Genomic DNA, 23,939 nt, shown 5'->3' with positions numbered 1-23,939 from the left:
AGTATGTAGAGTAGTATATGTGCAGTGTTAGTCTTGTTTTCTGAAATATTGCATTTGCTGGGGAAAGTCAGTTTTAACTTTAACCAAATTGTTCACAAAGTTTATCTGTAACGTCTACTTTTCAGTTGACATTTTATTGAGGATTTGCGGTAATTGCAATACCTCCTACATCCTCACACAGCTGTATTATCCAAGCAAAGCGAAGAAAGCAGTTGTTGCCACTCTGTACAGAGAACAGTGATTTGTTGTCTGACTGTTCTCACTCTGTATGTAAACTAATAGAAATCTCTCTCCGTATTCATCCTCGCTGCCAGCAGCTGTGGCAAGGGAAGGTGGGCGTTGATTCTGTGCGCTGGGAGAGCAGTGTGGTAATTAGAGGCCTCTGTTTCATAAGCCATTTGACTGCAGCTCTCAGCAGCTCCTGTGCCCCCACCTACCCGTTTTTTTTTTTTTGTTTTTTTTATATCCGCCATTTGTGACGACAACTAAAAGCACCTAACATTTCCTCCGCTGGCAATTAATGTCCGAGCTGGTGAACTTCCCACGTCTCTGAGGGAGTCAAGTTCCCCTGTCCAACTGTGTTTAATATACAGACTGCTACCTTTAGTCCAACACACAGACACACAGTTAGGAGGTGACTCAGTATACATTATTCTAAGGAAGCGATTTTGCCTTTAGCATCATACAAGAGAGCAAAGGTCAAGTAAACATAGCCAGGAATTCAATGTAAAAAAAACATGTCCAAGGATGGATGGATGGATGGATGGATGTTTTTTTCTCTCCATCCATACTAAGCCTAAATAAAAATAAATAGGCAGGTTTCTGAAAACATAATGAGGAGGAGAAACATTTAAAATCACAAATTTTACATTGTAATGAGTGTGGTGAAAATAGAGATTAACAATGATGATGATTAATCTCCAACTTCCCAGCTATTTGTTAGTAGTGTACAGGCAGTGGTGGAAAGTAAATAAAGACATTTACAATTTGATTTATAATATAATATTCATAACTATGTTTTCATGAGTGTATAATCACCTGAAAGTAAGAATCATTATATTTCAGTTACCTAAAATGACACTTTTATATATATATAGGGAGCAGGTCCACTTTCATGTTGCACCACCATGTTTCTACAGTAGCCTAGAATGGCCAAACCAAAAACTGGCTCCAGAGAGGGCCTTTTGCTTTTTTCCCAAGTTTGGTGGCCACTGTAGGTTTTCCTACACAACTGTTAGTTGCAGTTTGTAAATTGGTTGCAGTCTGCAACCTCACCCCCTAGTATAAAAGTATCACTAACTTTGTAAGGGTGATATTTGGCTCGTGTAAATGTTAATAATTATTCTTACAATGTTTGACACATATGCAATACACACACAGGAACAGACATGAACTTATATTTTATACTTTACATATGTATATGTATTTGTGTATTTGATGTATTTTAAGAATGATTTTATGGAGTTTATGGATTCTATGGATCTTATGTCATTTCTATATACTGTATGTCTGTTATTGGTGAACCAAAGACAGTTCTCAACCATGGTAGACAATAAAGTGCTATTCTATTCTAAATATATTAATACTATATGATAGCTATCAATATGTGAAAATGATGCTAAAGAAGTGAAATGGGTGTGGAAACATAGATGAGACACTTCAGGGACATTCTACAGATTTTGTTCTTTATGTAATTCATAACACTGAATAAACTGGTTATTACTTCACTATATTTTCAGATATGTAATGGATAGAACAGGTTTGGAGGTTCTCCCATTTCCACAGCTCTGAGTTTAATGAATTGCCCCTGTCTGGACATTATTGGTTTTTGGTTCTTATTTTAGAGCCATAATAACTGCAGGTTAACGATATAGCTGCCTGATCCAGCTTTAATAATGTCTCGTGCACTTTAATATGGAGGGAGTGCAGGATTTGACCACGCTTCATTCACTTCATTCATCTTTTCCATTTGATCTTCTTGAGCCTTCCAGGCTACAGAGAGGCATCCTGCTGTATGACGACACAGTCAACATGACGCCATCTCAGGAAAGCTGCGTCCACCATCGTGACCATGCCATAAACTTTAGAAAGACACAGACATGGCGTCAGTTGTCTTTCACAGTTTATTAAAGGGACATGTTAAAGCCTGGAGTAACTGGTTCCACAAAATATGTTTCCGGACATCATCTTCCCCCAAATGAAAGATTAAATCAAAAGTCTCCTTTCCAGCAACAGCATAAAATACATACCTTCCTGCCACATGAATACATTCAGACCAAGGGCATAACCCAAACTCAGATTAGGTCCGTTTCCACTGCAGGAACTTTGAGGTAATTTTTACCGTGTCTGTTGGTGCTTGTCTCCATAGCAGGAACCATCCCTGAAGGACAATCTCAGCCCCGAAAAATCCCTGGGTTGAGGTTGACTCGGTGCTGATTGGGTATACTCGCGTCACTTCGGTAACGCCACGGTCAAAGCTGTTGCACAATGATTACGCAACGATAGAAACTGTTGCAGAATAGTTACGTCACCTCCAGAGTCTGGTAGGTTCTATCCAGGTCCTACATTTTACCCGGAACTTCCTCAATAGGAACAGGACTACTGTATCTCATGATACCATAGAGCCACCCTCCATTCAGACATCTCAGATTCTCCTTCATGCATTCTGGTAAGCTGTAACAAAGCCTTGGTGAGTGTCTTTGAATAACTGTTGTTTTTTTTTTAACTCTCTTTTATGAAGCTGTGAAGTAATGACGTTCCTGGCCTACTGTTCCTGTGAGCACAGTGTGTCCCAGCTCAATCTCACAAGACCGTAACTTCAGAGATGCTGTGGGAATCTCTGTGGTTTCCCCTCACTGCTGCCCGCCTCACCATGAGGACCACCTGCTCTGTGCAGATGTACAGATGCACTATATTCTCTACAGCTCTTTCATAAGTCTTGCTACATTTGATTTATCATTAACACTTTGACTGTACACAGCTGATCATCATTTGAGTAATTAGTGGTTACTCTTGAAAGTGTTCTTATCTTTGATCTTAACTCTTTCAGTGAGAGCTGTAGCTACCACTGAGCTCATATCCTCAGTAATTCTTCTAGGAATTTGGAAATTTTGCAATCTAGCAGGAATGTATGAATACAATTAACTACTTAAAAAATATATATCTGTGTGTTTAAAACATAGACTATATATAAGAAATGGACGTAACATCTGTGACGTCACCCATTGGTTTGTGGAGTGCTGCTCGGAGGCCAATAGTTACGGTTCTGGGCAGCGCCATCTTGAACATTTCCGGTGCATGCTGGGTAAAATAAAAACACGGATTCCACTTATATGGGCATCAGGAGGAGCATGAGGCACCCTCCTGAACCTGTGAACCAATCAACCATCAGAAACATGATTACTATTAACTGGATGAAGCCTAACCCTCCTACAAAAATCAGATGTCTATGTGATGGAACATATGACTGCACTATGATCTACTTTTAGTCCAACAAATATATAAAAGATTTGGTATTCCTGACAGTATTTACAGCATCATTTGTGGAGTTAGAATGTACAGAAGATGTCATTTAATATTTATGATAACAAGAGAACATTTTTTTTTTTTTAATCAACATTGACTAACAATGTTTCTGCCCTGAGAAATTCATCAGGTAAAATACAAATGATACTGTATAAAATCATCACTTTTAAGAAACACATGATATAGCTAGAGTATGTGGGACACTTTTTATTTACTGCTCCTATATCACTGGTGAATATTTTTATTTTAAGAATGTTATTTAAGGATCCTCTTTTCTTTTTCTTTTAAAAAAAAAGGAAAAATACTCTCCTTGGAATAATGATGTGTATCTGTGTAAGTTTTTCTACAAATAATTATAATGACCTCATTAAAATATTACACCTACATTGAAAAATCCAGAATGTACAAATATTAAAATATTGTTAATATCAAAAGTTTAACTGCTGGACACAGGATGTCTCATACTTCACTGAAAAGTCCATTCTCACTGTTTATGCAATGGATTACCACATCACACTAATTTGCATACCGAACCACGATTGGCTCCAAACTAGTTGTGATGTCATAAATCATGCCTTCAGCTTAGAATGTCAAAGTGAGACATTTCCCACTTCTAGCAAATGATATACAAACAGCCTTCCAGTGTCAAACTCTGCACATACATCATACTGCACAGTGAAACTCAAATATCACAGAAATAAGAAAAACGCATTTTCGAGTAAAGGGGGACTTTAATTATTTGAAGACATATAGCTTCAATACACAGCTTCAGTAATCCTTCCAGAAAATATATCTGAACACTTTAACAGCCCTAATTTATCATTATAAACAGCAGGCAAACAGTTAATACATAGCAGACAAAGATTTGGTTATAAGCAGACATGAGGGTAATTTAAAGGTTAAATAATGCACAGTTTTTGTCTACAATCATAACTTCTCCATATGTCTCAAATTTCTGACATAGTAGTGTTTTGGAGAAAACTCATTCCCAATTAAACACTACTACATTATGATCTCTTGTTATCTAAAACAAACCATATAGTTCGTTATACCCATTAAAACCATCAATCAGCCTTGCCTGCATACAAGTCCTCCTTTTCACAGCAAACTAGTGAGCCTGCAGACATTTGGACTCCTGTGCTGCTGTGGCTGCTGTGTGTCGAAGGTGACAATGCCATTGCGTGAGAGAAGTCATAAAGACCTTTCCTTTATGTTGTCCTCCTCTCCTAATCATTTCTCTTCAACACACTGCCTCCTTTTTCATCTTGGAATAACAGATGCACCAAATCACACCTTCCACTCCACCAAATCAGTGAAAAAATAAGGGGCTCAGGTCCTTTTTACAGTTCTAAAGAAAGCTGCCCTCCACTTCAGGACTATATTGGCTGCCTGGGAATTGATGGGTTTGATTTGTTTCTTTGTACAGGCTTGTTGGCTGTTAAGGCACCTCAGGACGCTGTGTCACTATGCAGTGTGTACACCATATTTAATGATGCCTACGCACAATTTTTCGTCTTTCACAGTTTCAAGATTTCCCCATAACACCTCAAAGGAAAGGAATACAGGAGTCTGCAGTGCCAAACCTGGCAAATGTAGCACTATGATACTCTGTACTCTGAATACTCTGAACCCACTGTCTCAGTGACAAAAACACATACACATGTCTATCTATAGTTTCCAGATTCCCCATAACCACCCTTTACCTTGATCTGATCTTCTACTTCAAAATCCTTAAAAATAAAGGTTAAATAAAGGTCCTAATAAAAAAAGACAGTAAATACACCCTTAATGTAGAAAAATGTTCACCAGCTGCAACAGTATAACCAATTCTGAACTGTTTAACGTTTTATATATTCTAGGCCACTTAAGGAAAAGTCATATCATTTTAGTCCTAAAAATGTCAATTAAGTTTTTTCTATTGCCTTTAAATGTTCAAATGGGTCAAATGTGTGTTACCCAACATGTAATAGTAGTTGTAGTAGCTTTATTGTCATTATATTGCAAACCTAACACTCAATGTATGTAAATGCATTACCTGATATTCTAGAATGCAGCAGGAGTATTGTAGTGTTAATAAAGAAAATCAGCAGTTACAGCAGGTTTCAGGACCATAGAAATACTGCAAAAATATTACAGTGGTGCCATATCAGACATGTGTTAGTAGGATGATAAAGTCAGTAGATGCACTGTAAGCTGTTCTAAAGGTGCTGGTACTCTACAGTGCTTCTTTGGAGGGTGTAAATAGCCAGCACAGGTAAATGTGTTGGTTTGAGATAACTCCGCAATGACACGCTCTGCTTTTATAACTGGGAGGTCTCACTGATGTCGGCGTTCTCCCTGTAGGCAAAGCAGCTGGGGAAGATGCCTATATTTCCTGCGCAGTGTCCCTCCAGCCACTCCTCATTAACTATAAGAGGGGAACATAAAGAGGCGGTCACACTCACATCTGAACACAGGATGAAGCAGTGAAGAGTATTTCACATCAAAGTTTGCTGACAAGACACATTTTAGGATTCCGTTGACCAGTCATTCAGTATGAGGATGACCTGCAAGGCCTCACCTTCACCCAGGATGTCGATGGTTTCCCCTTCGCTGAACTCCAGGTCCTCCGGGCCCTGAGCAGCATAGTCATACAGCGCCACCATCTGGTAGAGGATGGTACGGTTGGCCAGGGGGTCTTCTGTCTGAAGTGGGAGAGGACATGAGGGGATGTTATTAGCTGTAAAGTAGATATTTTCCTGGCAGCACAATTCAGTTAATCTACATACATTTGGTCAGTCTGTGAGCAGTATGTTTCACTTTTTAACCCTTACATCTATTTTTACATTTGAGAATTTTAAATACACCCTATACACATTTCTTTTAGCTTGACTTTTCCTAATGTCACCCACAGTATATACAAGTATTATTGTTATTATTATTATTATTATTATTAGTCAAAATAAGAACTATGTATGAGGGTTAAAAAGGAGGCCCTTTCAAGAGGAGGAATATTTTCTTTCTCCTTCATTTGAAAAAAAACTGGCATCTCCTCACCCAGCATGTCAAAGTAATATCAGTGTAACTACAGCTTGTTTCATCATTAATAACTAAAATGGTAATTTCTTGTCTTTTTGACCACTCAAAGCTCTTTTACACTACATGCCACATGCATCCATTCACACACACACATTCATACACTGAATAGCAGGGGCTGCTACACAGGGTGCCAACCTGCTCATCAGGAGGGAAACTAACCATTCACACACAATCATACGCTATTGGCACAACCATCTGGAGCAGTTTGGGGTAAAGTATCGTGCACAAGGTCACATCGACTGGAATCAAACTGGGGATTTTCCGATTAGTGCACAGTCTTTCTAACTCCTTTACACATTTTATGTTATTTTATTTTTATGATGTAGCAGTGAAGACTGATGGCTCTAATGGTTATACAATAAACCCCACAGTTCCATTAAGTTCTTATCATTTTCACTTTCAATAAAATACATTTCCATCATTATTGCCATGTTATATTTTCATGTCTTAGGTAAAATAGGACATGATATTGTGTGATAGTAGCTGTTTTTTCTCCATAAATGAGACTATTGATGCTTTCTAAACACATCTGTGGTTTCAAAATTTGGAATAGACACTTTTTATGAGGAGATGAGGAACACTGTGAGGGTGTAGAATATGAACAGTACGTAAGGGTTAAAAGAGCAACTTATGAATAAACAGTAAATGAATCAGGCTCAGGCACCAGCTCAACATGAGCACCATAATTATTTTGCTTCACTGTGGATTCCAAATAATAGAAACAAATGAGAATTATATGAGATTTTGTCACGAGGGGATTGTTTACCAGCTGAGCTAACAGTGGAAGAATGGATAAGAGTATGTTAGATTGCTCTGGATGAGTTTTCAGTGTCCACACCAACATCCTACAGCTCAGTTCATTATCTGTGTACTACAATGTGAGCTCTGTTTTTTTCCTCTATTTGTTAAAATTGTGGAAAATTGGCTCCATTATGAGTACGCCAAAAACTATTAGCAGTTCCTGTTGCTGTGCAATGTACTTGTGGATGTACAAAGAATCATTACTGGATAACTGTGTTCTGAATCTATATTTTTTCTCTGATTTCTAAGCTGACCTCTGGATGTTTATTCATGACGGACGCTGATAAAAATATCCTCGGAAATTGTAAGTTGCACTGAATCTAAAACCATGTTTGTCTGTGTGTCTGAGTTATGACCTCAAGAAGGAATTTTCACTCCGTTTTTTTAAAGAGTTTTGAGAGCAACAGCATGCACCTGTCTCTTTCACCTCAGGCAGTATCTTTACCTCATGTCTCTCTCCCACGCCTCGCAGTTTAAAAACATCTACTCTGGACTGAACTTATTTGTGCATTAATAAACTGATCCTAATAACCCACTGTTAAAAGGATTGATCGGTGCTGTTTTATAATGGTTGGGGTTGCAACCGCGAGCCCTGGTCGTGACCCTGCTCTTGCTCCATTTCAGCTTGAAAGCTGGATGTGTAGTTATGAGTTGAAATCCTCACCTGGCACCACAGAGTAGCTCTGCCAGCCTCGGCCACCTCTTGCATGGTGCCGCCCGGCTCCACCTCCCCACACAGAGGAACCAACACCCGTGAGCCATGCTGCTTTTGTCTGATGAGAGAGAAAGAGGGATGGATGGTTTATGGGGTAAGGAAGTGATGGCAGGGTAATAGATGGGTCAAACATGTTGACTGAGGATAGAAAATAAATGCATTTCACTTCATTCCAATACAACACAGATGATTGCAGGCATTCAAGCAATGCTGTTAATATGATGATAGCGTGCTACTGCTATGCTGCAGTTCATGCACTCTACTATCATGTCCATGTAGCTGCAGCTTCAGTGTCCAATGTCTCATTCTAGCTTCTCTCATATTGGACCCACAGGGTTGAATGGACAAAGAAAACCATATTTTTAGAAATGAAGCATCACTTGTTGAGATTCAAGGAGACAGAAGTGGGTTGGCAGGCCTGTGGTTACCTGAGGCGCAGATGAGATGCCGGCTGGCCCAATTTTTGTGCGATTTGTTCCTTCAGCTCATGGTACGGTGTGTCCAGAGGGACAGACAGAGCCACGGTGTACGTGTAGTGGACCTTCACCACCACAGATTCTTCCTCTGCTCCCTGAGATGAGCTGGGATTCTGGGAGCACGGAGCAGAAACACATTTAGAGATACTGAAAAAACAGCCAGAGGGTTGTACTACTTTATTATCAAAGATCCACCAGTGAGTACAATATATTAGGTAAGTATGTATTAACGTCAGCACTTACAAGAATAGTAGTGGCAGTACTTTTATTACTACATGTCCCATGATGTAGCGTTAAAGATTTTACGTGGACAGAATCTCTCTAATTGTCTTGGGGCCTGAAGCACTTACCAATCCTGTTATAAACCAGCATACAACACATTTAGGCTAGAAAACCACTTTGATGGTTATTGGTGAAGACCTATTGGACGGTTGTGGAGTTTATTGTTTTTGAAGGTTTATGGTTGCAGACAAATATCAACACATGTATTCAATCATATGTACATTTTTACCTTATTTAATTTATTTATGCTTGTTATAAGTGTGCTGTCTGGTTGCTTTGTGTTGTAGCCTCCACTTGGAAAATGAAATATAAAATTGGTGACAAAAAAAAAAAGTCTGTCTTATGTAAAGTGTAAATAAACAAGAAGGTCTACAGCCAGGATCTGTTATTTGAACATATTAAAACTTTGAATTTATGATTGATGCTGGTTGAAATGTCATAGGATTCCCCACAGTTACTAAGATGAAAAATATCATGGCAATCCATCCATACATGTTGAAATATTTAAATCTCCAGCACCGAATGAGCAGATAAATTAGAAACCAGTCTTCTGGAATATGTATTAGGAAGGATGGTGAAAATAGTATAATATCACATGCTGCAGTTAATAGACTAAAAACAGGAGTCCCAGCATGTTAGCTATTGTACAGTAGCTCTTTGTTTATCAGAGTAACACCAGTGTAAAGCTGTGTTTCAATGCTTTTGGTTTGAAGTTTTGTAATGTTTTATTCATTTGCTCGCTCAAATTATCAATCAGTTTATCAATCCTATTATCCTATTATCCTATTGCTTCTACAGGGCCCCCTGGTGGACACAGGACCCAAAACAGGCCAATTTGTTTACTTGTACATTGGGACGCTTCTGGATTACTACTGAAGGAATTCTGGATTCAAATCTTTGTTGCATTTTTGGGCATAATGTAAATTCAACGATAATGAATGACTATTCTAAGCATCAATTTTCTAAGATTTTGGTGCTGTAACCAAACATTTTGACAGTGACTCAAATCTAATGGGTGTATTTTTCCTGTAATACCGAGATAAATAAATCACTGCTGAATTGCATTTGGATCATACATACACTGTAACATGATGATTCAACTAATTGGTTAAAGAGATCAAATGACCCGTCTCTAGCTGCAGCAGGTTGCCATGGCTCACTCATCGTGGGTGGGCTCATCATTCAAAACTTCAAAATCTTCTCTGAGCAACATTGACAGAGAGGAACAGGAAGTCCATTAGTGATTTCATGTGAGGATGAATCTTTTTTCAGGTCACTGTTCTGTGCAGAGACACGAAAAACTCTCAAATAGTGCAGCGAATATTTATAACCAAACGCTGACTACCTCCCCTGAGCGTCACTGTGACTTAATCGGGACACATCAGCATTCACCCTGCTAAGTTCAACCTTACAAAGCAGTTTATTCACAAGTCCACACAATCCCTCTATATTTAGATGAGGTAGAGGCAGAATCAGTTGAGGTGAAGGCTGTGTGTGTGTGTGTGTGTGTGTGTGTGTGTGCGTGTGTGTGTGTGTGTGTGTGTGTGTGTGTGTGTGTGTGTGTGTGTGTGTGTGTGTGTGTGTGTGTGTGTGTGTGTGTGTGTGTGCAAGGAAAAAATAACTCAAATGTGACTTCACCTCTCAGCACGGATGAATGTGGCTTTTCAGAGGGGGGGTTATTACCTGGTCGCTGGCTGCGTTGGCTGTGTACTTAGGAGGCTCGGAGGCTGGCAGCGGTGCGTGGGTGGCAGTGGTGTAGGATGGAGGTGGAGTGTCTGAGATAGAACGCACTGTTGAGAGAATACAGTACAGGTGCAGTGTGAAGTAGCAGTCTGGTGGAAAATTAGGCAGGTATATTCAGGTGCACAGCAAAACATACCATACACTCATTCATTGCCAGTTTATGCAGTTAAAATGGGAGTTTAAAAAAAAGTGTTCATAGATATTATTGCACATAATAATAAATACATTATTGCACATTAAGTTGTGATGTGTTCCAGGGGTTTGCTTTCAGTTCAGAGTTCATTATGGTGATGGTCTTGTGATAGAAACTGTTCATAAATCGTGTGGTGTATGTTTTTATGGACCTTTTTTTGTATATGTGGTAAACTCCCCTATTCTAAGCACTAAACATGCATATTTAAATTATTTTACTTTTAAAACCAACTTTTAAGCCAACAATAACAAGAAGTCCTTTAAAATACTTTTTAAAAAAATGCACCTACAATGCATACCGCAGCTTCTGTGGCCAAATCAATCAAATTTGTCCTGAGGGTGGTGCTAGAGGAAAGGTCTTGGGGCTGTTAAAACCAAGCGTTTATCCCTTTAAGACAGAGGTGTCCAAATATTTCAGGGCCACATGTCTGCAGGTTTTTGCATTCCAACCAAGCAGGAACACCAGGCTTGACTCATTTAATCAACTGATCTCAGTATTTAGACAGCTGATTGGTCAAATCGTGTGTGCTCTTGATTGGTTGGAACAAAAACCTTCAGGCACACTGCCCTTTATGGAATAGTTTGGACACGCCTGCTTTAGGAACATGAATGTGATCAGGAAATATCATGACAATCTGCCAAAGAAGGCTGGCCAGTTTTGTATGCAAAGTAGACTTTTGGCTAGATGATAACAATAAGAAAACACGGAATCACTAAAATAATAAGGGATCATCCTGTGGAGATTATGAATTTTGGAAACACTTTAATTTACAGGTCATTCCATCATTTCCTTATAATTTTTAACCTATTTAACCTTATAACTTTTATCAAGAATATACAGTAAAAAAATTAATGTGTCTATGTGTGAATGTGTCTATGAGTGAATGTGCCTATATGTGAATGTGTCTGTATGTTAATGTGTCTATATGTTAATGTGTCTATGAGTGAATGTGTCTATATGTTAATGTGTCTATATGTGAATGTGTCTATATGTGTATGTGTCTATGAGTGAATGTGTCTAAATGTTAATGTGTCGATATGTGAATGTGTCTATATGTGAATGTGTCTATATGTGAATGTGTCTATATGTGAATGTGTCTATATGTTAATGTGTCTATATATTAATGTATCTATATGCAAGAATCTGGTTAAAAATACATGGAGAATAAAGTCTCCAATACTCAGTGAAAAATGAACTAAAGTTTAATATATAAAACAGTTTAAGATTTAATTTAGGTTCTTCCTCTGCAAATCAATAACCACTTAGAAACTCAACAAACTAAACTCTATAACTGTCTCAGAACTTTTGTTTTACTGTGGTTGGTACTAAATTACACAGTTCTTTATCAGAGAAATACAGACCCATAAAATAAAGTGTTACCAAAATTCTGGTTAGTAGTAAATAAATGTTTTGTTCCAAGATGAAATATTGGGTGGATTCATTTACAGACCTACAATTTGACTTCTCTGTCTTTGCAACAGTAAACTCAAATTCCAGGAGCACTGAAATCACAGGCAACCATAGTGAAGATGGAGCCACGGTGCCAGACTGACTGCACACATGAAAAAATATAGCTCTGACCCTAGAGTGAGCTGGCATAATAGAGAAGAGCAGATCTGAGGGAAGAAGGCAGGAAGATTTGAGAGTCAGAGTCAGAGTAGGAGGACCAAGATTGATTTATACCCCGAGGAGGAGCTGAAGTGTTGAACTGGGCCTTTGGGCGAGTGGGTGGCTTGAGTTCCGGTGGGAGAGGGATCCCGTTGGGAACTCTCTGTGGAGGAAGACATGACAGAAACGGGGCTTTTTTTAAACTGTGAAAAAAAAAATTCCTTCCAGCAGAAATATTTGTATATGTATTTTTTGTTGAAAAGAATGGAGTAATCTTTTGACTGTTCCGGCTGAAGAGCTTTAACTGTGGCAGGAATTTTTAATGCATTTTAATGTATTTTCCCTGACACGACAGTTTTTTCCCGCCTGATCTCGGGGGGGGGGGTGCAGCAGAGATAAAGCTCTGCTCATTATCATTTAATTTTGAGCAATCTGTGAAACGACGCCATTAAAACTTTAAGCCCGGGCTGTTTTTCCTCTCCAGACAAGCCTGAAATATGACGGCAAGAGCATCACAAAGAATATTATTACAGGAACAAATACATTACCTTTTCCTTTTTGCTTTTGGTTGTCTTGACTTCTGCGGGCTCGAGCAGGGACATTGGTACAAGTCCTCTCTGAAAAATATGAATATAAATCACACACGGAAACATAAAAGATTCTGACTTACAATAAAAAGCTGCTTTGTCAAAAGCCATCAGGACCACACACATCAAACACTCAATATTGTGTCTGAAAGTTTGGTGGTTTGAACAACCTGAAAAGGATTTCTGTTCTGCTATTGTGTCCAAATCATACAAGGTGGGGTTTGAAGATTAAATATACTTAAAATGGATTGCTTTTATGTTATTTTTTCCCCGTAATTATACTGTGGAAGTATTATAAAGACTTTGTGGAGAGGCGAAATGTATGTATGTGTGTATGTACTGAGAAATGTGCTACCTCGTCAAAAATATCTTTAGGGAGTGAGTGGTTGGGTGACTCTGGGGGGATTTATGACCTTGGTATATACGGCCTTGCTAGTCACTTCTATATTAATCTGAGTCAATTTGCACCAAACCCAACATAGTTATAAACTGAATATAAAGCTTCAACAAACAATATTTTCTGTAAAAACAATGCTGCAAATTACAATGTGAATCCAAAAGGAATCACTCGTAGTGACAAATCCACTGATATTATTATCGACTCTGCTGCCCCTCTCAGCTTTTAAGAATGTTTTAGCGTCTATCAGCCAATTGTTTTGGTTTCACTAAAACTTTAATGTTTTGGTTCACTCACATAGCTCTCATCAATCTTGTTAGCAACTAGCTGGTATACATAGTGGGTGCAGCTGTGGCTCAGGAGGTAGGTAATCGGATGATGGGGGGTTCAATTCCAGGCTGCTCCAGTTCACATGTTGATGTGTCCTTGGGCAAGATACTTAACTTCAAATTGCTCCCAATGGGTGCGCCATCAGTGTATGAATGTGACATGTAATTGAAAAGCACTTTGGGTGGTCAAAAGACTAGAAAAGTACAGTCCTAACCCCTAACCCTAACCCTAACCCTAACCCTAACCCTAACCCTAACCCATTTACCATAGTGGGGCATGAAGCAGCTGAAGAGACAGATATTTTTCAGGAGATGATGGACAGTAAAGCAGAGCTAAAAGTAGAATGAATATTGGACTCGTGAATATAAGACACACATGAAGATATGTGTTTTAAAACTCAAGTAGGGAAACACACATTTTTTTTCAGCACACCAACTTGTCGTCTTAAATGGCAGTCTGTAAGATTAAACCTGTATCTTGGACTTACTACATTAGATTCTCTTTCTCCTCACCTGTCCATCATATATGACAGTTGCCATCCCATCCCTGTCCTCCTCACCGAATAAAAATAACATTGCCCCTCCAGGCACTGTCAACTGGCCCGGACCCCGAGCCATGAAAGGAACCTGCATACGCATGTATCGAGAATCCCTGACGGAGTGTAAAAAAACATACATCGTCAAACATCGTTTACTTTAATTCACTGGACAATAATAGTATTTCTTAATTACAGGTAAATATTATTTCCATGTGATGGGTGATACTCACTGTGCTCCATCCACTTTGGGCTCATAGAAACCAGGCTTCTGTTGAGTGGACGGAAGGTTAGCAAAGTTAGTGACTGACATTACTATCAGAAATGTATCCACGCTGACTCTTTGGTTAGTCTTACCTGCATCCTGAGAGGTTCAAAGCCTCCAAAATCATCATTAGGAATCATGGAGGAAATCACCTGCAAGGAGAGCATCATAGTACTGAAGAGGTGACTTTGGATGTAGATTGTTTTTATCTCAAATCTTTAAGCATCTTATCTTCAGGGCTGCATATTTTTTAAAATGACCAGTTTGAATGTCCAGTTTATCATTCTGAATTTAACCAGACAAATTGTTTCTGAAATGGTTACATTTTCTGAAATTGAGGAGATCTTGGGCTACAAACAGACAGCTGAAAGCAATACACCAACCAATGAATTGCTTATCCAAATGGCATGTCAAGTTTACATGCTGCTTGGCTACATTTAGTTCCATCACTCTATCACATGGACTACTAGTGTCCATGTCGGAAAATAACAATATTTTTAGATTTTCTTTGGTAATACAAAGCGTAGTATCGACTAGCTTAGTTCCACTAAAACTCATGTAAGGGGGCCTCCACTGACACCTTCCCTACCCCCTGACAAATAAGTTGTCTCTGCAATACTGCTCTACCATGCAATGACCTAATAGATCTGGTTGGTCAGTTTTAAGAGACACAGGGTGTCAGTTCAAGGATGCACTGTGCTCACTCTCAACAAGAACTTTAAAATGTTGGCATGGTCCTTTGCTTTCAAGGTAGATAGTTATGTTTCCTTAAGACATTATCATCTAGTGAAGCAACATTTTGCTAGATATCTGGGCATCAAGTGCTATGGACAGAAACATATTATTGTGTCATCAGCAAACTATATTTTTTAATGGTACATATTGTGAAACAGATTTGTAATGAATCAAATTACATACAACCAGTTATATTGACACAGTGAACCTAGCAATTTTTGGGACCTTTGGGGATCTGGAACCCTGGGTCAGGTACTCACTCTGACTCTGTTCTCCAGCCTGATGGCTAAGAATTCTGTTTCTGTTCTCTCAATTAGCGTTATTAAAACTAAAAAAGCAAATTTGATTCCTTTAAGCTGTATTGTGGACGACGACACATTTTACCATACACCAAACATTCACCATGGAGACAATCTACCTTTGCTTTGCCCAGAAAGTCTCTCTGCTTGAGCTGTTCCACATCCTGTTTCCTTGGACGAAACACCACACCCTCAGGCACCAGGAGAGGAGCCAGGACCTCCTGATTCTGTTCAGTCAAACAGTTGTTAAAGAGTTTTATTAGAATAACCGTTGTCTCACCTTATGTACTGGCAAAATACAGGTACTGTACCGGTGAACTAAGACTCACCAGACACAATGATATGGGCTTGTTACTTCCTTAAAGTGATTTTATTCCAACTGAAACTGGACGGATAGGATCCGGTTGCTCACAATTTGTAGTTACATTTGCAAGTCCGAAATTCTGTGGCATTACCATCCATAGACCCATGCTGCTAATTTAACTCAAGGTCCACACACTAGATTTTTTATCAAGGCTTTCAGTCACATCTTGTGGCCTTTATCAAAGTATAGCTTTTACTCAATTGTCAGCTAAATTGAAAGTTTGGCAGCAATGGTACATGCATAGCAGAAAGTGTTTCTTTAGTTCAGTATTGTACAACTCACTCTCAACAAAATAACTACATTGTAGTATTGCTGCTGATTGACTATCAGCTGATAGAATTTCAGAACACCTGCCTCCTTACACCACCCACACCTGCGTTTTAGCTACGTGAAAACTAGCACACCAGCATGACCATGGAGCGCTGCCAATGACTAAATGTTCAGGAAGTTTCCATTCCATTGTGTGTGTAAAGGGGTGAGGACAGAAGTATTGTCATCTTTCTTTCCTTGTTGTGACATTCTTGCCAATGATAAAAAATGTGGCAAAGAAAACACACAAAAAATAAAGTAAATAAATGAACAGTGCAGGGGTAATTGAGTTTGGAAATTTGTCTCCAAAGTCAGTCTCATGCCCTTTCAGAGTTGTGGAAGTTCATGACACTCACCGTGATACTGTCTAAAGCCACCTCTATGTTTCCTCCTCGACCTCCTCCTCTCTCCTGAGACACTGACAGCAGCACCTTCCTGGCCTGCTCCCACTGGCCCATCCGACAGTACACAGCTGCTGCATTATATAACACCTAGGGGACATCACAGGCATACATTTTTGAATCATCTCAATAATATTGTTGTGTGTAAAAACATTTAATATGGACATTTATTAACATGTGAGAACTCAGGGGATTTTCGTAGTCACGTCAGTATCAATTATTCACTGATTACCTAACTGATCATTCTGTTTGGCACAAGTTACTTTCTGTTTTTGGGACAAATCTCCCTATGCACTGGAGTTTTAAGACACTGGAGGATGGAGCACATTTCAGCTACAAAGGCTAAAAAAAGCTGCGTTATTATTCAGGTATTCATCAGGGTGATATGTCTGTGCATTAGATGCTTCTGTTGGAGCAGTGCTTTAACCAGCCAGAGACCTGTGCCAATTTCACAAGTTTTTCCATCTTCAGGAATTACACAATTCATTGTTCATCTTTTTTTTTTTATTATTGTGTCATAAAAATTGTCAGACTACTTTGGGGATATTTGCGCCTTTTATGTGTAAGCATTGCAGATCCCTGTGTTCAATTTTTCATTTGTTAATTTTTATCTAATGTTTGTCATAATTCCCTAAAATACTGTTCTATGGAAAGCTAAACAATAGCTGCTTCTGTCAGTCTAGGAATTTATAATGGAGACATTCCAACAACTAAGAGCTTAATACAAAGGAACATTTGTCGGTTATTCCATTGTGAAAGAAAAATGTATGTCAGTTATGAAATTGCTTTCTTCTCTTTATTATGAAGTGTCCAGCTTTTATTTGATTTTTCAAATAATGATTAATTGACAGAGCTTAGCAAAAGCTCAGTCAGGATGACTCTTTTGTATGGTTAAGCCTGAAGTTTGAAATCTCATATCCTGTCATTCTCATATGTCATGCATGCTCACTTTGTTTTCTAGCTAGTCGTTGCCTGTGGGCGTGGACAGAGTATAACCTCCTCATCAGCTGGTTACATCTAAGCAATAGCACAGCAGCTTCATTGTTATCTGTTTTTTTAAAAGTCTCTCTTTTCTCTGCATTAGTCCCTTAGCCTGTCTCTGCCCAGTCTTTGCAGGATTATCAGTGTCATCACTTCATCAGTCACCACCACCAGTTTCTGGACTCCGCAGGGGATCCTTCTATCTATCTATAAATCTATCTCACAGCTGCTGAGGGATAATGTCCCTGCACCAGAGACCGTTTATGACTATCATTACTAACTTTGTTGTAATAAACATTATCTTTTCTCTGTTCATTTTTCTCTCCTGATTGAAATCAGGTTCATAAGGATGATAGAGTGAGACATTAAACAGTGAGGCTCCAATCTTAAAGCTGAATAATGTTAATATATACAGTCTTAAAAGTGTTTTTGCATGAGAAGGACTGTATTTGTATTCCTATTTCTTACAGTGGAATTTAGGAGGGGAGGAATGATTACAACAAACCAAAACTCTTTCAAAGTACATATAGTATTGACATTGAGTATTGTATTTAACCTAGACATCCTTTAAATACAATTGCATATTATACATTTTAGACATGTTATCTCTATATAAAGATGTTAGCAAACTGGTGCCTATCATTTGGTGCCGGACAAGAGGTGTGCATTTGGTTTATTCGTTTATTTGGATGAAAAACAGCTGCTCTTTGTTGCTACACGTAAGTTTGATGAGAAGGAAATTTACGTGCCTTAAAATCAAAATGAATGACCCAAAAGAGGCAAAAAAAAGATTGTGAGTGGGTTCTATGGGTTTATCATCTGGTGACACTTAAACATCATCACACTGCAGGAAGTCTTTAACTGCCATCTGCCATCACAGTGTTTAATGTGCTGAAGTAATGACTAGTTTTTATTTTAGACTGTGTGTTTTTGCACACTGAGTATTTTATTATTAATTGTTACATAAATATACATATTTGTTTTATTAGTACAACTTTTGGGTATTTCTAGTAATAAGTTGTTTTTTTTTTTTTACATTGGATAGTGAGAGATGTGTTTTTTATGTGATGTTTAAACCATTCTGACTTCCTCTTAATAAATAACCAACGCCTCTCTGTTACAATGAAGGAACTAAAATAAAAGTTAGAGATGTGTTTCTATGTAATGTGAAGTATGGATGTCTTAAGTATGGATGTAGCTGATGTAAACCAAGCAATTTCCTGTGAAGGATCAATTAAGTATCTATCTATCTATCTTTCTATCTATCAATCGTAAAAACCGGTGTATAAGACGCACCTTTAAGGCAATTTTCTTTTTCATTAAAAAGTGAGGTGCGTCTTATACACCAGTAAAATGTAGAGAGAGGCTGGAACTGGATATGATTATTAGTATGTAAAGGGCCGTCCACACTAAGAACGATAACTATAACAATAACTATAATTTTAAACATAATGATGTGATTCGGCAGCTAATGAAAATAGATAGGCTATTGATGATCTGTTAATGTTGTATATTGTACAAAAAATAGATTGTGATGAGTTTTTTGGTTCTTCTTTTATTTACACCCACTGATTACCACCCAGCCCAAGGTCTCTGCTGAAGATGGCTGGTTTTCAAGGATGTTCAAGTACCCCTTTAGCTGGATCTTTAAGCAATCAGTGCATAAATGTATGCAGAGCAATGTCCAGACGAATACCCCCCTTTATCACCAACTATAAATCCTTGGTTCTGCAATTTACCAACCACTGTTTCAACCTCAAGCCTCCTTAATTAAACTATAATCATCATTACCACCCGTCCTTTGTGAATCGATATGTTGCTTTAGAATCAATCAGCTCATTGGAGTGTGCTCTTCAAGGACTTTTCATCAGATCAGAAGGCAGCTGACTGCATCTGTAGTGATTTTTCATTAGGCTGCGCTAAGCTACCACAGTTCAGCCTCCTTTGACTGGCTGAGGGCTCAGGTGCATCATCTGCAGGAAGCCACAGGTTGTGTAACCTCTTGCTTAACCTCCATCAATGAGGCTTTGTTAGCTCACAGGTGTATCTTCAATTTGAACTACACAATGGAGGTGATGTCAGTTCTCTCTGTTTTCATTCCTCAGTACTGATAGATGTCATGGGTCGGATTTTATCGTAATATGTCGAGAGAGGCCTGCTGGGTGACTGGTGTTTCTCTGTGCGAGTGCAGGTGTGCTGTGCAGTTTGTGTGTGTGTATGTGGGCGAGGCCAGTGTCAGACCTGCCAGCTGTAGAGTTTGAATCGCAGTCCCAGCTGTTTGTAGTCGATGACCGTGTTTCCTCTCATGTGCTTCTGGGCCCAGATACAGTCTGAGAGAGCCTCTTCCAACCTGGACAGTTGGACATACAGACAAACAGATGTGTACAATAATAGATGAAAAACACTAGAAAATGAAGCACCCTGGACTCAAATCCTTCATAAATGACCAACAATCCAAATATAATGTTGTTTTGTCTGTCATTTGATGTCTCATTTGAATCATTTAAAAGTTTCTTGGCCAGCATGCATTCCACTTTGTTTTTTGTATGGAGGGTTATTTAGTGAATTTCAGAGGTACTGGTGGATTTTGTTACCATTAAACACACAGCAGGCTACTTATTTCCCTGTTTACACTCTGTATGCTAAGCTAAGGGGCTGCTGATGTGGCTTCACTTTACCATACAGATATGAGAGTGGTATCAATCTTGTCACCCAACTCTCACCAAGAAGGCATATTTCTATTAACTCTTATTCCTTCAATGTATCCATGGTCTAACTACAAAGTCCAACCGGTGGGCGGTTTTGTTATGTTATGAATGTGACGCCTCATTGGCAAAAGAGAGTGATTTTTTGTCTTGCTGTAATGTAGTGTATTGTTTGAGACACAGTGCTGTCTTCTACCTGTCAACCTGCATCATCACTGCTGATCTCTGGAAGAAGCCGACAGCGAGACGTTCATCCTTGGCAATGGTCATGTCTAAACCCTGGACATCCCAGAAGGGAAAAGACAAGTTCAAGTGGGACACAGACAGACGAAAGTGCACGTGATACATTGTGTTTCTTTTTTGTATTTAGCAGTTCATCTTTCACAACTGCACTGACTGTTGACTCATACGTCACAGACGAACATGGCTTTAAAGTGTCCTAAACATTGTAAAGGGGACATATGAAGCTTAGATTTGGATTCCCTTCATCTTTTACCAGTAAAAAACACAAGTTTGAGTTTAAGGAGAAGAGGCCTGGTAGGAGCTAAGAGGCATAACGTTTTCATCAACCCTCTTGACATTCTTCTAAACAGAAATTCATACAAAACACATGGACTGGTTGGGTTAGGGTTAGGGTTAGGGGTAGATGTGCAACATTAGAAAAACTTAAAATGTTCATGCATGGTGCCACAGATATGAAAACAGCCTCTTAGGATAAAGCTAGAAGTGGTATGCTATGCTATAATGCTATGAAGTTTTTGTTCTTCCCTGATTTCAGCTTAACTTTTCCGTGTTTATGTGTTCATATCTAGATATCTGCTTTCAAGTTGTTCTGGGTTCTTGTTTTGAGTAATTTGTATACGGGCCCAAAGCATGACCATTAATCAAGACCTTATGAGCAATTACGGCAAACTAAGGATCAAGAAACCTTTAAGGCCAGGTCCAGCTGTCCCAGACACAGGTGAGCGGCGGCAGTATTGAACAGAGTGCGAGACGTGTGTTCACTGATCTCCTCAAGTTTAGCCAGAGCCCCCAGCCAGTCCTTGGCATCCATCGCCTGCACCTCCTCATCCCACAGCCGCAGTAAGTCAGTGTAAAGCATTCTGGACGTTGAAGAAAAGAAGAGAACAAAATCAAGACCAACAGATTTAAAAATAAACCATAAACAGATCATGACTTGAGATGAGACTTAAGATGTTTTTCAAGATGGTGAACTGGAACAACTTCCAGTTCAAGCAAGGACTAAGCGGCAACAAAATGTCAAATAAGAGATTTGAGATGTATCCACTGTTGGTGAACTTGTGTCTTTATCTGCTGCTTTGTAATGTGTCCCCCAGAGATTGGCGCTGGGCCCTATTTTATTCTCCATATATATGATTCCACTAGGACAGATTATCAGTAGTTTCAGCAACATTACTGATGCAACGCTGATGACACCCAGTTATACTTGATAGACTGTTTGTATTGAGCAACTTTTTAAATGTAATTAGGAACTGGATGGTGAATAATTTCCTGTAGTTTAAATTTTTAAATAAAACTGAGGTCTTGATTAGTGGTCCTGATAACCTTCACTCAGTGATCAGGAAGAAGCTTGGTGCCTTATCCTCATCTTCTCAGTCTAGTCTGCATAATCTTGGTGTCATTTTTGACTAATCCATTAGTTTGGATGCCTATATCGGGACACTGACTCAGTCGTGGTACTTTCACTTAAACTCAGGTCTGTTGGATATGTTAAAACATTCCTTTATCACTTCACATTGTCAAATGGTGTAACCACAAATGAATGATAAATGTTACATATTGTATCCACCTACAGTGTATTTAAGTGTACTTATATATAATTTTATTATTAATAATTACTTTAATTTAAAAAAAAAAATGGAATGGTTCCTGATTGACATGATTCCCCATATTAAATGTAATATTTAGAACAATTGTATTCCATTACCTTTATTTAATATAAAAATGTAAGATTATGCCAAACTAGTTGATATGGTGTTTTATTGAGAATTTAGTGTTTTTAAGCAAGTTGAATTATTTGATACAAAGTTTTTAGTGTTACACAACTAAAATACAAATGTTGTTTACACATCTATCAATATTTAGCAAAGTAAAACAAATAATAGAGGGAAATATGAATTAAAATAAAGTCTAAATTAAGCAGTGTGAAAATATGGGAAAAATAGAAGTGAAGGTTATGGCTGGATCGAAGCCAAATATGATGCATGATCAAATTATTTTTAGTGTCACCTGTTAACTATTAAAAATTCAAAAAATTAAAATACAACAAATAATGTCAAATAAAGAGAAACCTGCACAGAAACTGCACTGATGTTTAGGTGTTTCAATCTGCATTTAGTTGTGTTTTTCCTGGAACACTTCCTTGTACTTAATTCTTATCTGCACATCTTGTCCATATGAGTCTATACAAACTAAACAGTTCATTATAGACATTGTTAAATCAGCTACATTTAGACTGCTGCTTACCTTTTGCTCCTGAATAAGATGCCAGTGAGAATTCAATCAGTGTCCAGTTCTGCTTCACTACCTGCTGCTGCCCTCCTCATGTGTGTCAACAGGGAAGTGACACTGAGTCAAACAGGCCTCCCAAGGAGTCTCCACCCTGCTTCGGCTACGAGGAAGTTGTGCATCCAGATTCCCCAGATAGGACGAGGCATGTAGGAATTCACTGGAATTCATTTGTCAGTGTGGCAATTACAACATACATGAGTCACAAAGGATTGGATTAAACCTGCTGAACTAATAACACAATGGCATCAGGTGAATTGTAAATCAAATAAACACAAATATAATTATTTTGGATAATACCCCAAATGTGTGGAGCTCTATTGTCTTGTGTGGTAAAAGCCTCTACTATATGACTGTATGGACAGCCTTGATTAAAAACTTTAATCCTAAACACTATTTGAACAAGGGATTGTAATTCAGCTGTGAAATCCTGTAACAATACAGGTTATAGTTTCTATGGCAGGTGTCCATATTATGAGTCATCATGTTATGCTGCTACAACGTGCAGAGTTGCAGTGACTCTCTTGGGTTTACATCATAGATTTACTAAGAGGTTTTGAATGAGGTTTATTCAGAGTGACCTTTGGCCTCCTGTTATAAAGAGCATTTCAGAGAAGGAAATCAAAGGGAAAAATGATTATGCTTTCCAGAAGACACCAGACTTCAAGTATCAACTGACTGGTGCATCATAAAACGTTCCCTGTGCATACTGGGTGGACCTGCTGGTCATGCTGGGTTTTATTGTTTAGATCAGAGTAGCAGAGTAGCCACAGTGTCGCCCCACCCACACACACACAAATGTAGTACAGCCTGATTTCAGCTTGTGGAACTAGTATTCACATCGTTAACTTATATAAAAGTGGACACACTACAAAGTGAAAATACTCTTACATCAAATATTATTCTGCACAATGCAAGTAAAAGTCTCCTTTGTGCTTTGTGATTTATTTGGTCAAATGATAAATAAAGCATGTAAATACTATACGGAATTGCAATCTTAATACATAGTGAGATGAATTAATTGAATGAAACATTTAGAGGAAAAAATGTATTAAAATGTTATCAGATGTATGTTGTATCA

The 23,939-nt window shown here is 38.5% G+C and overlaps 1 protein-coding gene across 1 annotated transcript; it reads right to left on the bottom strand.

Moving 5' to 3' along the window:
• Positions 1-5,608: 5,608 nt before the first annotated feature.
• Positions 5,609-22,882, bottom strand: noxa1 (NADPH oxidase activator 1). Its single transcript, XM_062418173.1, has 16 exons — positions 22,817-22,882; positions 21,258-21,432; positions 20,526-20,608; positions 19,866-19,974; positions 16,599-16,733; positions 15,689-15,796; positions 14,628-14,687; positions 14,504-14,541; positions 14,248-14,386; positions 12,970-13,038; positions 12,497-12,584; positions 10,561-10,667; positions 8,548-8,708; positions 8,069-8,177; positions 6,086-6,209; positions 5,609-5,932 (listed from the first exon to the last, which is right to left on the bottom strand). The coding sequence occupies exons 2-16, from the start codon at positions 21,429-21,431 to the stop codon at positions 5,826-5,828; spliced, it is 1,611 nt and encodes a 536-aa protein (XP_062274157.1). The 5' UTR covers position 21,432; positions 22,817-22,882; the 3' UTR covers positions 5,609-5,825.
• Positions 22,883-23,939: the final 1,057 nt, after the last annotated feature.

This window comes from Scomber scombrus, chromosome 4, assembly GCF_963691925.1.
Source record: "Scomber scombrus chromosome 4, fScoSco1.1, whole genome shotgun sequence".
Classification (NCBI taxonomy): domain Eukaryota; kingdom Metazoa; phylum Chordata; class Actinopteri; order Scombriformes; family Scombridae; genus Scomber; species Scomber scombrus.
Note: the sequence above shows the minus strand (reverse complement) of the source record. Positions and strands in the feature narration are given on the sequence as shown.